Source organism: Hypanus sabinus, chromosome 13, assembly GCF_030144855.1.
Source record: "Hypanus sabinus isolate sHypSab1 chromosome 13, sHypSab1.hap1, whole genome shotgun sequence".
Classification (NCBI taxonomy): domain Eukaryota; kingdom Metazoa; phylum Chordata; class Chondrichthyes; order Myliobatiformes; family Dasyatidae; genus Hypanus; species Hypanus sabinus.
Genome location: NC_082718.1, coordinates 88,716,295 through 88,730,749, shown reverse-complemented (window position 1 = coordinate 88,730,749; position 14,455 = coordinate 88,716,295). Strand labels below are relative to the sequence as shown.

Genomic DNA, 14,455 nt, shown 5'->3' with positions numbered 1-14,455 from the left:
ATTATTTTGTGATTTTCTCTTTTGATGTTAATTTTGCTATAAACTAAGGTTTGAAATAATCATCCTCACCTTTCCAAGTATATTGTAGGATTCAATGGTACAACCCAGACGGCCATACGCACCGGGGAGACGTCATCTCGTATTACATGCTTGCGTGCTCCCATGACAACGCGCCCCAAACATCGAGAAAAAGACGGCGGTTTGTCGTCGGTATCGAACGGTCCCGATAATTATTGAACGGTGGGCTCTCGGGAGCCGGCCAGTTGAGTGCTTCGTTAATTTGGAGGGAAGAACGTGATTTACTCTCCTTGAATAGTTCTTCTGGATCGGGGATGACTTGCCGACGCTCTGGTTTTTGTGGGTCCTTCGTGGGCCGATGAGGATCTTTCACACATGAAGCAGCAGATGCCGGGCGGGAACGCGTAAGTTTGGTGCTTATGCAGGGCTTCGGTGCGCTTCCAATGTATCTTTGAACAGCCATGAGTCAGAGATCCCCAAAAGTGAATGAAAATCTTGTATTTCTTCAAGTAAACTTCCAGCGCATCTTTCAATCTTTTCCTCGGCCTGGCGATCTCGAGATTCAAAGTCTGATCTGGGGCATGCAAACAACCTGATCTGCCTAAGCAACCCATTGAATCAAATAAAGGTTTTGGTCTTGGAGAGGACGTTGATTCACTCGTTCTTCCAAAGAATTTGGAAGATTTTGTGAAGAACCTAGTGGTAGTATCTTTCAAGTGCTTTGACATGGCTGCTGAAGGTAGTCCGTGTCTCAGGAACGTAAAGCAACACACACAAAATGCCGGAGGAACTCAGCAGGCCAGGCGGGATCTATGGGAAAGAGAAGGGTCTCGGCCCGAAACATCGACTGCTACTCTTTTCCATGGATGCTGCCTGGCCTGCTGAGTTCCTCCAGCATTTTGTGTGTGTTGCTCAGATTTCCAGCATCTACAGATTTTCTCTTGTTTGTCCCCAGAAATATAAAAGTGTATTATTGCATAATGACACCCCGCTGAGGAAAACTGAAGACCAGGAATGTAATGTAACCCTCACCACCTCATTTCTTTCCTTTTAAAATGTGTTCCGTAGTTAATTATAATGACTCTGCAGCCAAACATAATCCTGTCCTCATTCTGGTCCACCATGAAACACTTGAAAGTAGGAGGTTCATGCATACTAACCAGGAATAGAAGCTTTATCTAATTATCCTTTCTAAAAAAAACTACTCACAGACTTGTAGAATGGATTTCATTGTGATGTTCTAGTCTCATTCCACTGGAAATACAGGACATAGTTATGACCAAGCTACTAATTTGTTTACAATTTAGTGGAAAGTTGGGTGGATCTTGTTACAAAATTATGCTGAACAATTATTTTAGAGAGGGTGCTAGCAAATTCATTTACATATACTGTATAAGTTATAATTAGTGATTTGTATTTCCATATATCCATATTCTGTTAACCAATCTCATAAAACTGAACAATGAATCTAAAGGTAAAGGTTCAGATTATTTTTACTATTCCTAATGTGTTCAATGACAATATGAACTGTTGATTTTGGTCTGGATACTGTTATGATAGCTTAGGTAAATGCCATCCATTGAGCTTTCCCTGAACTCCAACTTGCCATACGGTTTCAAGGATCTCTTTGTGGTCCCAATCGCCTTTTACAATCAATTTCAACAGTGACAAAAATTGCTATTGGAAACAATGAACTCATTCAAGACTAGTAAAAAGATGCCTTGGGTTTCATAAATCTAGAATAGTCAGGTGTAATTAGGTTTAATTAGAGCAGGGGTGACATAACATTTAGTGCATTAAGTGACAAATAAGATCTTTCTCTAGAGGAAACTATCCAACTGTGGACCATGTAAACAATTGTGATTTTGGTACAAATTTACTGCATTGATGCTGAAATGAACTCCCTCTGTGTAAAGGGTACATGTTGGTTGTTCACCATGTCCAACAATGACTGGAGACCTGTGAGGGAGAGTTTTCACAATGGAAAAGCCGTTGCACTGGGGCAGTTCCACTTTCTTGACCTCAGAAGTCTTGGTCCAGCAGTATGAGTAGTCATCATAAACTGGGGTTCTTCCTTGGTTGCAGTAGATGTCCATGACTACTTCTGTGCCTTGACGTGCTCTTCAGTCTCCATGGAGTGTGGCAGAACTGCCTTCCTGGCCGTTGGATCTCACTGTTGATCTCATCTGCCCTGTCTGCCAGAGCTGACTTCATACAATAGGACAGGTGTGTCCCTATCTCACTGGTGTATCAAGCCCGTTGGTGACCGTCACCTGATTAAGCCCGTCTGTTGAAGTGGTGTACTGGGGTGTGGTCGCTGTCGCCTCCTACTCGGAGTCACAGGTGAGAGCTGAGTGTTTGATGTGGGCCCAAAGGTGAATGAGCTGTCCCAGAATGGACAAGACAAGCCCCTTCACCAGAGGTGCTGCCCCTCCCAGGACACCCCATACAAAGGATACATAATGGCTTACAAACCACAAGATCAATTTAAAAACATAGGTTCCAGCCATATGCTTGAGGGCAGAAAAATTCTGTCAGAAACATTTTGGAAAGAATATTACAAAGAATATAATACCACTAGGAATTTCATCACCAGGGTCCTTCTCAAACAAATCCTCCCAGTGACTAATGAGCTACTACCTTAATCTCATGTAGATTCCATCTATCTTGAGGCATATTGAGATTGATCTTAATCAGATGACAGCTCCAGGAGAAATGCAGGAAATAAAACATCCGGAGGATGCGGATTTCTTCAAATTTACCGAAATCTGTCATTCCGATAATTAGGAAATACCGCGGATCATTCTCCTCAAGTTTGGCTGCCCACAGACATTTCCTAATTCCATAGTTGCTTGATAATAGCAAGCAAGCCATCAACCTGACTACACAGGACTAATCTTGGTGCAAATAGACATTAGACAGGGCTGCATCAACAGCCCAACACTTTTGTCAATGTTTCTCACCGCGATGCTGCACCTCTCTTCCAGCAAACTCCATGCCAGAATGGAACTAATCTCAACAACGATGGGAAATTGCTTACTTGCACTACTTGTCCTCAAGAATCGAGATCACCCCATTCTCGGTAGTCTCATTAGAGGAATGCAAACAGTGCCTGATTTAGTCCGCACTTTGAGGTTCGGCTCTAAGCCGCTGTCACTATTTGTACACTGAAGCGTATGAAAGAATATGTCATATACTCAATGCTCAAAAAGTAGTGGTCCTCAAATGATTTTCCCCCATGAAAAAGATCCATAGGAAGACAACCAGATATCAGTGAAAATAAATGTTGGTGATGAAATACATCATGGTCTTCAGAACATCAATACAACTTTTATTCGTCTGAGGCATGGTCTGCCTGGCAGCAGTGATGCTGGCTTCAGAGAATTCTGCTACTTACAGCAGTGGACTTAAAATACTGTAAAGAAACCATTAAGTGATGCAAATGCAAATCAGCAGGCCCCACACCAGAAGTTATGGAAACCAGCAATGAAACAACTACCTCTGAGTGCAATGGTATTCCTGAATCTCCACCGGGGTAGTGCTAAAAACCAAGGGGAAGCAACTGATATGATGAAGGAAGCCCTGAACACTGCTAGAGATGATCTGAGGACCTTCACTGCTGCCCTAACCACATCAAAACCCTAATTTCATTCAATCAGCTCTTCTGGCTTGTCCATTTCACTCATATGGCTGATAGCAGACTCCCAAAACAGAGACTCTATTCTGAGTTTCGTTCCTTCTCGCTCACTGCTCCTGAGGGAAGGTTGTTGTGTTCAAATAATCTCTCTCTCTCTCCCTCGATGCTGTTGGAGGATGGTGCTGGAACAGGGTTTAATCAACTTGGTTTGTGGATTGTGAACATTTATGATGTGTTCTAACTTTCTGGTTGCTCCTTTTTTGTTGCTAGTTTGGGAAATTTTGATTCGGGCAACCTGCTGATAATGAACACTGAGTTAAACTGAAATATGCCTTTTGATTATGAGTTTTATATCCTGTGTTTTTGCTCATTTTTTTGTTGCGCTTGCATGAATTTTTGCACATGGGGGAGAGGGGGCTGACATTTCTTTGAATGGATTCAGTGGTTCTTTGTTTCGTGGCTGTCTATGATGAAGACAAATCTCAGGGTTGTATACTACAAACAAATTTCGAATCTTGGAAAGATATCATCAGGCAAAGAAAATGATTCCATGAAGTCCTCAAAACCCCTTTTAAAAATGTAACATCTCTGATAGCCCCTGGCTATTCAAGTGAAGAGGGAGCATTTGGAATGGTTCTCGGAAGCACCAAAAGTCCAGCAAAAGTGACAGACAGAGTGCAGCATCTCTTCAGCCAGTGCTGCTGCTGCACAGCTCTGGTAACCTGGGTTTGATTCTGCCACTGTCGGTGTAGAATTTGAACACTGTGTCTGCATGGAGTTCTCTAGGTAGTCTGGGTTTTCGCCCACATCTCAAAGATAGGATGGTAGGTTCAATGACCACTGTAAATTGTCTGTGGTGCAGGTGGGTGTCAGGAAAACTAAAGAGAGTTGACAGGTATGTGAAAAAAGATATTTCAGGCAAATAAATGTTGGAATGGGACTGACAGGTGTATTGTGAGGGCCAAAGAGCATAAGGAAATATGAAAATATTAATTTGAGGACCCGTCCCATTGTGGACCCACTACCCCAGTGTAATAGAGCCTGTAGGTTTCACACTGGCCTAATCGGCCACCATGGAACTCACAGAACTGGAGAGGAAGCAAGTCATTCCTCTCTTCTAAGGGACTGCCTGTAGTGGTGTGCTACACGCAGCGCTAAAATAACGACACGGAGTCGGTAAACTGCAGTTAAAGAAAGATTTTATTCGAACTTCACAGCCTTGCTTTAAAGCCTCCCTGATCCCGCCCTCCCTGAGCGCGGATGCTGTAGGGGAACGTACTCACAATCCCCCGCAGGCTTTTCCCTTTGTTGGTGAAGCAGACCTGGCGCCCTTTTGGGACTGGCCTTTGTGCTGGCGCGCTGGCTATTTGTGAGCTGGTTTGAGTGCGCTAGGAAGTGGGTCGCCACATGCCTTTGATTTCACTGTGGCTGTGGTGTGATAGCTTTTCAGAAAACAGATTATTTTAATTATTGTTAATAGCTTCTAAATTTTTGTGCATAAATTGTGTAGGAGAAAGTAAGGAAAGTATGCTCTTGTTGAAATGTCAACTTGTTTTACTGAAAGTAATGTTCTTGTGCAAAATATTTTCTATTTCTTACAGATTAATCGTTCAACTGCTGCATAAGGAGTTCCTTTATGACTAAATAATCTAAGTTTGTGGTGAAATAGAGTGTCAAAGGATATTTAAAATGACGCTACTTCTAGGAAATCAAAACTGTTTGGATGGTCTGCGCAAGGACGTCACAGATCTACAAGGAATAATCGTAGATGTGTTTTCACGGGTTGGTGCAGTTCGTTATCCATCATGGAAATTTCCAGACAAAACTTCATGTGATTTGGATCTTGTTACTTTATTGGAGCATTTTGATTATATGGAAGGTGACCCAGAATACACACAGCATTCTCATGTTGTGCTGTTTGAACTAGTGATTGACAGGTAAAATACAATCTGTTCTTTGGCTTTTCGCTTCAGAATGCACTGGGCTGCAGTGGAATTCTGACCAATGTACACGCAGTGACTATTCTTTAAGGACTTATTTCATGCCCACATCTTACTTCTATTTTTCATGGAATAAGGTTGTACTCAATGACTTATCAAAGTTCTAGAGCTATTTCTTTGTCTCTGTCTATCACCTTCTCTGCAGCTTCACCATTTCTGCCTGGCTTAGCCTAATGGTGCTGAATTGCTTACCAGCATTCCTTTTATATCAAGGGTACTTTTTAAAATTAAATTATTGACCTTTTCCCTAACTTTTTCATGCACAAACATCATGTCTCCATTTTGGCCCCAAAGAAAAGTCCAGCCCTTCTATCATGCAAGCCCGTAATAGATTTCTTTGCTCTTTGTCCAAACATTATCAGATTCAATATACTCATATTCTTCTTAAGCCCATTACCCCTACTGGGGCACAGGCTGCTGACAGCAGCTCACCAGAATCCTCTGTCCTGGGTCAGTCTTTCAATCTTCCCCAGGTGTAGCGTATCATATGTCTTCTAGGTGAAGATCCTTTCTCTCCTTTAGAGCTTCTGTTGGCATTTCTGCCTAACATTCTGCCCCATGCCTAACCCTCCTCCTTCCGCAGTTGGGCTAGAGACCGTCCGTGGCGGAGTTCAATATAGTCATATACAGGGACCTAATTGTCAACAACTTCAGTGCACCTGATCTATACCAGCCTATTTCTCTAAATACATTTAGACCTAATTTGCAGTTTAAAAAAGCAGAAAACTGACATTAATCTGAAACATTGTTTGCTGAGTATTTCCTGTGATTACTGATTCTGTATCTATATATCAGCCTGTACCCTTTGATCACACAACACTGGCAAATAATAGTGTGAAGGATTCTTTTATATCAACCTTAAATGACGATGCTCTCGTAACCTAAATCCCTAAGTTCCACTCCATTAATATTTCTGTTCAGCTTCTATGATATCTACATTTAGAAACCCACTTTCCATTCTTCAGCTCTTGTATTCATGTTTTATGTACATTTCACCAATAGGAAATGTTTATGAAATGGAATATAGAACAGTACAGCACAGAAACATGCCCTTCAGTCCACAATGCAGTATTGAACTAATTAAATAAATAATCACATGCCCTACTAAACTAGTGCCTTAGTGCCACTAAACAATGTCCATATCCTTCCAATTTGTAAGTGTTCATGCACCTTTCGAGAATATCTATTGAATTTAAAATACTTCTGAGTTATAAGTTACCATATTCCATAACATATGTCAATGTTGATAAACCTGATTTTGATTATATTACATTTTGCTGAATAAAATTTTAATGTGCTTTCTCACCAGCAGATGTCACTGCTGCATTTTGAAAATGGCTTGGGTTGCAAAATAAGTAGGGTCCAGTGTCATACTATCCAAAAGTCACTGCGAGATTAATAATATCATGGTTCTGAAAGATAGATTAAAAACTGAAAATGCTAAAAATACACAACATGTTGGAATGAGTAATAGTACTAACGTTTCAGATCAATGGCCAGATATAAGATCACCATTTATTGCCTCACTGCACTTCTATTCACCCCTTCCTGCCCTACCCTAACCTTGCACTACCAATTACAACTACCTCTGATCCCTCTCTGCTCCCAGTTTCAACATTCAACAGAATATTCTCCAACATTTCTGCATTAGCACAAAATCTTCTCTCTTCCCCTCCTAGCATTCTCTGCACAACAAACATCTTGGCCACTCATCCAGCACTCCCAATGCCCACTCTATTTCTCTTGATACTCACCCACACAGAGGTAGAAGATTAGACATCCACACTTTCACATCCTCTTTTCTCACCATCATGATCCCAAAATTTCCCTTCCAGATGAAACTTTAGTTTAATGTACTCTGTTCCAGAAGTGCACATATGCTTTAAAAACTGCGGATGCTCGAAAATTAAACAAAAATGCTGGAAATACTCAGCAGGTCAGGCTGCATCTGTCGGAAGGGAAACAGAGTTAATGTTCCAGGTTGAATTGACAATAGTGTTTTGATTCATTTTGCTTTAACTGAGACATTTATTCTCTGAACATGACTTAATTTATTTCAATGGGGAGAGATGGTTCCAAGTGATGGGTTAAATTCCAGGTATTACATAACTCTTTGTAGTAAATGTTTTCCATTAAATATTTTATTACTCTTGATTGTCTTTGAATTACACAGACATTTGCAGACAGATACGTAGTCAAAATTTTTGACTGTTGCCAAGCTGGGGAACCTTGTTATTTTTAGTATAAAAACAGTTTCCTGCACTGAGCTTCACAGATCACAGGCTGGCTGCCAGTACTGTATTGATAAGTGCAAAAGAGAGTATTGAACAGAGACAGGTCATAGAGGTGTGTAGTTGAATCGAACTCCCTGTCCGTATATTGTATACCACTCTTCTACTTAATGCTCATGATATGGTTTCCTCCTTGGTGAGAAGACCAAAGAAACATAAGCAATCATTTTACACTTCTGTTTGGTTCCCAAGCTACCGATCACTTACCATTTTAATTCACCAGCTCTTTCATCTCTATCATCAAGTTTTCACACTTTTTCAATGAAACTCAAAGAATAGTGCCTTATTTTTCAGTTAAGTTGTCATAGTAATGATTTACACTTCCTGATGCATCTTTAATTTGTTTACCTTTCTCACTTTTCTTGCCTCATCATCTTTTGCCTTTTGCCATTTAATCTCTTTTATCTTCCACCTTATCACATATTTCCCATTGAATGACAGAATAGTCAATCAAGGGTCAAATAGTGTGTTCCATCTTCTTATGTTCTTTTCTCCAGGTCACAGCTTCTATATTCATTTAAAATTTGCTTTAATGATACTGCAACTTTTATTTTATTTATCTATTTTATTTAGCGATACAGCACAGTAGGCCCTTCTGGCCCTCTTGAGTCACGATGCCCCAGCTACTTCAACCCCGATTAACCCTAACCTAATCACGGATATTTTACAATGATCAATTAATCTACCCAGTAGTCTTTGGATTGTGGGAGGAAATCTGAGGACCTGGAGAAAACCCACACATTCCAGGAGAGGATGTACATAGACAGCTTACAGAACAATGCCAGAAATGAAATCCAAAATGACTTGAGCTGTAATAGTGTCACGCTAACTGCTACACTACCATAGTGCCTATAGTTTTTTTCTTTATTTTGAAAGGGACAAATCACTTCAGATATTTTGAAAAATACATTTTTTTTAAATTCATAAGTTTGTTAACAGGTGTTTAATAAATGACTTCAACATAGTAACATGGATGTAACAGCTTTGCTGTGATACAGTGCTGCTCCAATCACTCAGCTGGTTTGCCTTCCAACTGAACAGATTTAATTAAAGAGAAAAAGTCTCAGGTACATTATCAGGAAAACATTGGCTGAGATTATGGAGCATCTGAAGTCAAGGTGCTGACTGAGGCCTGATTTCAACAGGTGTGCTGCTCTTTCTTCTCCTGAGACCTGGCAACACTCACTGCTGGGAGGATCGTTAAATGTGATTCCAGAATTCTTGCTTATGTTTCAGATTTTCAAAATTTCCACAGTATATTGCCAATGTGTCTGAGAAGTGAATATTTGAAACATTTCACAGTGAAATGTACAAAAGCAAACCAAACCAATAAAAATAACATTTCCAGGTAATTTTATAGCTTGGAAATAATCACAGTGCACAGGAATCTTAAAATCAATCTGGTGCGAATTCTTCTAAGTAAACACCAATGAACAGGAAAGCCTATAAAAAGTTGTGAATACAGTCAGCCCTGTCCCTCACAGGAAAACCCCTCCCCATCATTGAAGCACATCTACAGGGAGTGCTGCCACGGGAAAGAAGCATCCATCACCAAGGGCCGCCACCATCGAAGGCAGGTTCTCTTCTCACTGCTGCTGTTGGGAAGGAGGTACAGGAGACTTAATTACCCTTCAACCTGAACCAGCGTGGATAACTTCACTCTCCTCCATACCCTGTGGACTCCCTTTCATGTTCTCTGTATTATTTGTTATTTATTTATTTTTAATGGGTTTTTTTGTAATTGCCTTATTATGCACATTGTTTTTTTGTCCATTTATGTCATTTGGGGGTTTTCATTGTTTCTGTTGTGTTTCTTTGCATCTCCATGAAAATGAATATCAGGGTAGTACATGGTGGCATATTCATACTTCAATAATAAATTTACTTTGAACTTTGATAAGTACTTTCTACTTGGATAAGATTTCTGTCCTCTCTACATGACTATACTCACTAGTTTCAGAGAAATTGAGCAACAATTATAGAAACCATTGGTAGCATACAAAGTTAGCATTAAATATCTAAAACTCCTGCACTCAATATAAATTAAACTGATGAGAACATTCAAAAAGTCTGAAAACAGTTTGGAGTGGGATGACCTGGTACTGCATGGAAGTAAAGGAGGACTATGACTTCAGTCAGAGCTCGAAGGTCAGTATCATATTTAAACTTGCTTAACATTTTGGGTTTACAGACTTTGATATAAGACATTATTCTCTGAAATCGCTAACAGATCGGTTTGAACATGCCTTCTCTTCCCCAATGAAGCCATTCAAAATTTGGTGGAACTAGTTGCCATTCTTAACATCACCAGAGGCACCTGACCCAGTAGGTACCAATAATTAGATTTGTAATGAAAGTTTACTGTCTAGACATCCCTCCTCTTTAGAGATTTCTTTATACAAACCTAAATGGACATGATCCACAAATCCTAAAAAAGATTTATCTGCTAGCACTACTTCATATGAAATATTCAAATGATTCTGATAATTCATTTGGCTTTTGTAGTAGGAATTTTTAAACATGACAGATAAGGGAAATTCACCAACAGGATAAGCAGATAACTCAGAATGAATTTGCTTCATTAGATACTAACATCTATTTAAAACAGTAATCAACATGCTATCTTTTTTCCAAGCCATTAACCAAATAAAATTATTTTGTGACATTTTTAAGTTACCCTTGTTGAAAAATGTAACTACACTCTACAATTTAGCATTATTTGCATATAGCTGGCTTAATCAAACAACTTATGCTAAAATAAAATTATATTAGAACGGATACTAATATAATTGTACTTCATTTTCTAGGCTGGTGCTATTGCTTCAGAGTTTCACACACTATGTTGATGTTTTAATAAAGGATCAGACTATCCCTGTTTCTAAGTCAGTTGGTCCATCTATGTCTGTGGGCCTGGTAGTGAAAAAATATTGGAACAGCATGCTTAAACTTGCTTCCCTCTATCAGAAGGTAAGCACTGAGGTAACTTAGGATTCATTGTTACAATATTTGTAAAACTCATTTGCATTTAATTCATGGTAACAAAGATGAAAATTGAATACAAACTGAAAGTAGAAAATCTTAATGTATAGTATTCCAATGTAACATTTTTCAATGTAACAATGTTACTCCTTAGACATTAACCTCTTCTGGAAGGCACAGTTTTAAGGTCAAAGAACCTAGATTGTTGAATAACAAGCAAGAGAAACTCTGCAGATGCTGGAAATCCAAGCAACACACACAAAATGCTGGAGGAACTCAGCAGGTCTGGCAGCATCTATGGAAAAGAGTAAACAGTCGACGTTTCAGGCCGAGACCCTTCATGAGGGCATCTTGGTCCAAAACATCAACTGTTTACTCTTTTCTCAGATGCTGCCTGGTCTGCTGAGTTCCTCCTGCATCTTATGTGTGAACTTAGATTGTCCATGTATTATTTCACTCAGAGACATTGTCGATTGCTATTGTCATCAGCTTAATCCATCACACAAATCTTTCTTATTCATTTTCAGGATCTAGGTAGCCCTGGCCACCACTGACCACCATTTATTGACTACTGCCTTTGAAATGTGGTAGTGAGGTATCAATAAATCAATGCTAATTAAATATCACATATAAATTTTTACAAATTCATCAAACTGGATCTGCTATATAAAACAAAAACATTGCACAAATAATTTCCTTATACAATTCATGCCTATTTATTTTTCATCTAGATTACTGTATAGAACCACAATATTTTTGTTGGATAATTCTCTCACTCACAGGATCCAGATAATTTGTAGCTGTTTTCAATGATGCAGTAAAAAGGAAATAAAAATATATTTATTTAGCACTTCTGGTATTCTGCAGTCTTGTAAAGTATAGTGACCATGTAGTACAACATGAGACAAATACATTTGGTATAATGGAGATTTTGGTTAAGAAATAAATATCAGATTGACAGGGCACAGGGGAAACACCCTCTGCTCTTCTTTGAATCTTTTATAAGGGAGACATTTAAGGATTCCTTTTAACATTTTAGTAGAAAAACATCACTGTAAAACTGTAGCATCTCAATTACGCACCATGACAGATTAATTTATGTGATATATCTAGAGTTTAGCCACATAGCTTTCCAAAATTCTTGGTAGTCCATGCAGACAACATACCTCTGATTAGAAACGGATTTGCAATTTCTCACATTTACATCAATTTCCAGCAGATACAAGTCTTCCCAATCTGCAAATAAAATCAAATTTACACTGTTACTCTTTGGCTATGCTGATGGTGTAACAACTTATTTTGATGATATCTAGTTTGGGAAGAATTGCACTTATCTGATGTGAGAATTGGAAATGGTAACAGTATCAGTCAAGATTTTTACTCAGAGTGCAATTACCAAGGTGGGGTTATGTGGCAGACTTCACAACAACACACAAAAGTACTGTAATTAGACCATCCATCCTACTGGCTAAAGAATTGTGAAAGGCTAGTCTTGCATTATTTTTACATAAATAATGAAACATTACCTACCTTGCCAAAGTACTATACTATGCATTTGTTATAGTTGAACTTGAATAGGATATACTGCTCCTGCCTCTAAATCTGATGAATCATGCCTTCCATTAATAGAAAAAGTTAATGGTGGATGACATTGCTAAACTACAGAATGATTTAATGGATTCCAAGGCAGAGATTGAAAGGTTGAAGAGTTGTTCACCTACATCTCCCAGTTCATCTTCCACCAGCAGCAGCATGAAATCTGCTGTGATTACACAGTTGCCAATGTCTGCTACACCTACCCTTCATTCTGCACTAAGTGGAACTCCAAGGAATTCTGTATCAGGTATAGCCACGGACACTCGGAGCACTGGCTCACAGACAGTGGAATCAGCCTTGGTACCATGTGATGCATGTGCCCGCACACAAGCAACCCTTAAAAAAGTCAGCAGTTCCATTATCACTATTTGCCATAATCAGAATATTCCATCTGCTGTAAGCAGATTTCAGGATGTGGTGAAGGAAACCCTTGGGGATGGAATAATGACAGCAACTGATGTGGCTTACTGGGCCTCTGAGCAGAACAAAGACTTGGCACGAATCAACAAACATCTCACTGAACTCATGAACAGCATTAACCCACTGAAGGCTGAGCTACAAGCCACCGAAGAGCAGCAAAACAAAATGAAGAAAAAGGTAGATAATTTTAATAGAGAACTGGAAAAGGAGAAAGAGCAGCAGCTCTTGAAGATAAAAGAGTTTAACAACCAAATAGAGGAGATTAAAAAGAACAACTCTGAGACAGTCGCAAAACTTGAGAAGGATAAAGAGACACTCAGAAAAGGTAAACCAAGATTTGACATATTTACTAGATGGTGAGAAAATAGAATGTATATTTTTAAATAATGTGGGAATCATTTGGCATTAATCTTTATTCAACTTAATGCATTGGGCAAATCCACTTTATTTCAAACAATACTGTCATTTTAAAACTGCTTTTCATAATTAGGTAAAAATTTGTTTGCCGCTCCCACCATAAATAACAGGTTGCTTCCCTTTGTAGTCTGGTATTCAATAATTTATGTCTAGTAGGTTGGAAATCTATGAACTATTGTCTTTAGATCCCCTGATGTTAATTCTACAGCTTTGTTGTAGGAAATGCTACATTGGAAGAGAAGTTATCAGTTCTAAAGGAGGAAATCCAGGCACAACATGTGCTCATTAGAGAGCTTGGTAAGTCTGCAAAGTACCATTCCTCATTTTTTTTGATTCTTTAGGGAGGAAGCAGCTATGAATGAAATTTAAGAAAAAAATCTTGATTTATCAGATTTTGTGGAATGTATGTGTTTGGACCTGATCGTCAGTGCGTACCTGGATTATTTGTTCTCTTTCATTCCCTCAGTGCTGCTTTGATATCATCTAATTTTCACTATTAGCTCACCTGTGCTCCATAATTTTCTGTACACCTAGTTACCAGCTATGTATTTTTAAAATCGAGCAGATGGCAGCATATCTAATGAAATATCAGTGAGCATCAGTTGGTAATGCCTGCACATTTTCAAAGCCCACATCTCCACAACAGCAAGTCTGAATCACCATATGATTATGGACAGTATCTGGTGATATTCTGATTAACCTGAAGTGACTGGCAACAGACCCAATGCTTACAAAATCCAGTACGCATATTCAAGATTATTTCAGATTCAGATTCAGTTTATTGTCATTTAGAAACCACAAATGCAATGCAGTTAAAAAAATGAGACAACGTTCCTCCAGAATGATATCACAAAAGTGCATGACAAAACAGACTACACCAGAAAATCCACATAACGTTTGGCAATCCCCAGTCCAGAGTCCGGAGAGGCTGCTGCCTATTAATATCGCGCTACCGTCTCAGCGCGTTCCCCGGAAAGGAACTCTAATTCCACCAGACAAAACAAGACCAAAAACTAAAGCTACAAGACCTGCACAAAACCACATAGTTACAACAGTGCAAACAATAGCATAATTGATAAAAAAAAACAGACCATGGG

The 14,455-nt window shown here is 39.1% G+C and overlaps 2 protein-coding genes across 2 annotated transcripts in view; both read left to right on the top strand.

Annotated features, from left to right (window-relative positions):
- The first annotated feature begins 167 nt into the window (after nucleotides 1-167).
- LOC132404091 (coiled-coil domain-containing protein 157-like) lies at nucleotides 168-10,913 on the top strand. Its single transcript, XM_059988113.1, has 2 exons — nucleotides 168-422; nucleotides 5,257-10,913. Exon 2 carries the CDS (start codon nucleotides 5,345-5,347, stop codon nucleotides 5,594-5,596), a length of 252 nt encoding a protein of 83 aa, XP_059844096.1. The 5' UTR covers nucleotides 168-422; nucleotides 5,257-5,344; the 3' UTR covers nucleotides 5,597-10,913.
- The window catches only part of LOC132404085 (coiled-coil domain-containing protein 157-like), a 24,329-nt gene continuing 20,655 nt past the window's right edge, over nucleotides 10,782-14,455 (top strand). Inside the window, exons 1-3 of the mRNA XM_059988096.1 lie at nucleotides 10,782-10,913; nucleotides 12,555-13,266; nucleotides 13,578-13,655. Of these exons, the coding sequence (XP_059844079.1) occupies nucleotides 10,845-10,913; nucleotides 12,555-13,266; nucleotides 13,578-13,655 (859 nt within the window). The 5' untranslated portion in view covers nucleotides 10,782-10,844. The remainder of the gene's footprint in view (nucleotides 10,914-12,554; nucleotides 13,267-13,577; nucleotides 13,656-14,455) is intronic.